This window comes from Rhodamnia argentea, chromosome 7 (assembly GCF_020921035.1).
Source record: "Rhodamnia argentea isolate NSW1041297 chromosome 7, ASM2092103v1, whole genome shotgun sequence".
Taxonomy (NCBI): Eukaryota; Viridiplantae; Streptophyta; class Magnoliopsida; order Myrtales; family Myrtaceae; genus Rhodamnia; species Rhodamnia argentea.
The window spans coordinates 1,791,794-1,794,280 of NC_063156.1; the positions used below are offsets into that span (position 1 = coordinate 1,791,794).

The following is a 2,487-nucleotide window of genomic DNA, read 5'->3' on the forward strand; positions in this document are numbered from 1 at the left end:
CATGAAGCTAGCAATTCGTGCCGCGTCATTTCGGGACACTAGTAAAAATGTTTTTAACGTTGTTGGACACATCGTCTGCTGAAAAGGAAATGGGAAACGGGGTCAATCATGAATCAACCATTTCGTCCCACTCCCCCCACCAGTACGCGGTCAAAGCAGAATGCGAGTTGGCTAACGGGGAGAAAAAATTAATTAAAATTTTGACCGGACTAGTTTAACTTTTTAACACGAGCCGGGCATCTTGGGCCTCACGTGACTGGCGTCGCAAAGCCCAAGATTCACCTCCCCCCCCCCCACCACCCAAAACGACGGAGAAGTCCCCCACGCGGCCGGGCCCACCGAGACCCCACGTGTCGGCGTCCCACGCGATCTCGTGGATGTGGCGGGGCGGGGCGTGTGGTGTCGGTCGTCGCCGGAATCTCCGGCTCCGACGACCGACCTTCTGACATGGACAACCCGCTTCCCCGGGCCCCACCCCTTTATTTTGTTGGGCTGGAAAAAAGCCGGTTTTCCAAATTAAAAGAAGGAAAATCAATATATTGCCCGAAAAAAAAGGGAAATAAAATTAAAGATATGTGAATTCCGATTTCGGATGTTGGGATGCGCTATAAAACAGGGATTTCAGTGTTTTCACTCTTCTCTCACTGCAATAGCAATAGCAGCAGCAGCAGCCATTGAAACTCCCAAGCCTCTCTGCTTTCTTAAACACCCTCGAGCTCTTCTTCATCACCTTGACGACAAAAGTTGCCATCTCCGAGTCAGCCAGAAGAAAAACCGACGTCGTTTTTCCTGCAGGGAGTGATTCTTGATCGGGCAATCTCTTTAGCTGAGGCACATATAGAAAGCTTGAATCGGTGGCTTGCGCGATCTTTTCTATACATACCTGGTTTATAGTGCAGCGTGTGTGTCCTCAGGAACAGATTTATTGGGTTTCCTTCTTTCACCTCAAATCGATTTGCCAGGAAAATCCAGAGAACCTGCCTCGAGTAAAATCTTCCCCCCCAACAATCTCCCTTTTCTGCTCTTAGATCCTCTGTTTATATTGAGGGTCTCTCTCTGTTCTTATATCACTCCCACTTATTCCGATCAACGAGTCTGAGATTCACTAGCCCTCCTGCATCTTCTTCTTCTTCTTCTTTCGCCTTTTCTCTTGTTGGGTATTTCTGGGTGCTTTTCGAATCCATAGATGCGAGTTTTGAGAATCTAAGACTCAGTGAGTGACTACCAAAGAGAAGGAAAGATGGACGGCTGTTTCTTGAGTCCAGTTAAGTACACCGAGCACCGAACGGTCACGAAGAAGCTGACCAGAGCCGTGCGCAAGAACAACGCTCCCGAGCCGACCAGGATCGTGCGGATATCCGTCACCGACCCGGACGCCACGGACTCCGACAGTGACGATGAAGTGGGTGAGCCCTTCTTCCTCCCACGCCGGCGCGTCAAGCGCTACGTGCACGAGATCAACGTCGAGCCGGCCTCGCGTAGCGTGCAGGCCGCCTCGATCGCTCGCAAGAGGCCGAGCCTTGTGCAGCCCCACGCCCCGAAGAGGCCGCTGAAGGCGGCGGCTATGGAGATGGTGACGGGCTCCGGGAGGAAGTTCCGGGGCGTGAGGCAGCGCCCGTGGGGGAAGTGGGCCGCGGAGATTCGAGACCCGGCGCGTCGGGTGCGGCTGTGGTTGGGGACCTACGACACGGCCGAGGAGGCCGCGATGGTCTACGACAACGCCGCAATCAAGCTGCGTGGACCCGACGCGCTCACCAACTTCGTCACCCCACTGAAAGAAATGGCCGTCGAGGAGGATGACGCCGCCCTCATCGAAGAGGTGGCTGTTGTGGCCGCCGAGGACAACATCACCACCGCGGCGTGCGGCTACGACTCCGGCGACGAGTCGCGCAACCTCTCATCTCCGAAGTCGGTCCTCCACTTCCGGACACAGTCCGGGGAGGAGGCCGAGCCAGCCGGACCGGTCCGACAAGTTGAACCCGCAGAACCGGTTCTGGAGCAGCCCGAGGTGTCCAAGTCAGCGAAGGAGGAGGTCCGGGAGTGCCAGGGAGAGACGGGCGAGTTCGTGCACATGGACTTGCCATTCCTCGACGAGTTCCTCAACTTCGAACCGCCGGAGTCGACGCTGTTCGACGAGACGACGATAGGGACGTTCTCGGACCGGCTGTTGGAGGAGGATTTCATGAGCGACATCTTCGTCGACCAGCCGGAGGATTTCGGGTCGTTGTCCCCTATGGACATGTGTCAGGCGGACGATTTTTTTCAAGACATCGGAGATTTGTTCCCATCGGATCCTCTCGCGGCCCTTTGAAAGTTGGAAAGTTCTGATTTTTTTCAGAGAGAGAGAGAGAGAGAGAACTGTCGCTGTTGGCTGGCAGATTTTCCGGCAGTCTTTGTACCGGCGGCGATGAAACGTCGGCTAGTTTTTTGGAGTAGCTCTCTTAATTAAATTATCTATTTTGTTTAGATTTTGATTAGAGAACATAT

The 2,487-nt window shown here is 54.2% G+C and overlaps 1 protein-coding gene across 1 annotated transcript; it reads left to right on the plus strand.

Moving 5' to 3' along the window:
- The first annotated feature begins 653 nt into the window (after positions 1 to 653).
- On the plus strand, positions 654 to 2,487 carry LOC115743222 (ethylene-responsive transcription factor CRF4-like). Its single transcript, XM_030677948.2, has one exon. It carries the CDS (start codon positions 1,241 to 1,243, stop codon positions 2,309 to 2,311), a length of 1,071 nt encoding a protein of 356 aa, XP_030533808.1. The 5' UTR covers positions 654 to 1,240; the 3' UTR covers positions 2,312 to 2,487.

Coding starts and splice junctions, on each gene's coding strand:
- LOC115743222 (XM_030677948.2), top strand. CDS start 1,241: ATGGACGGCTGTTTCTTGAGTCCAGTTAAGTACACCGAGCACCGAACG.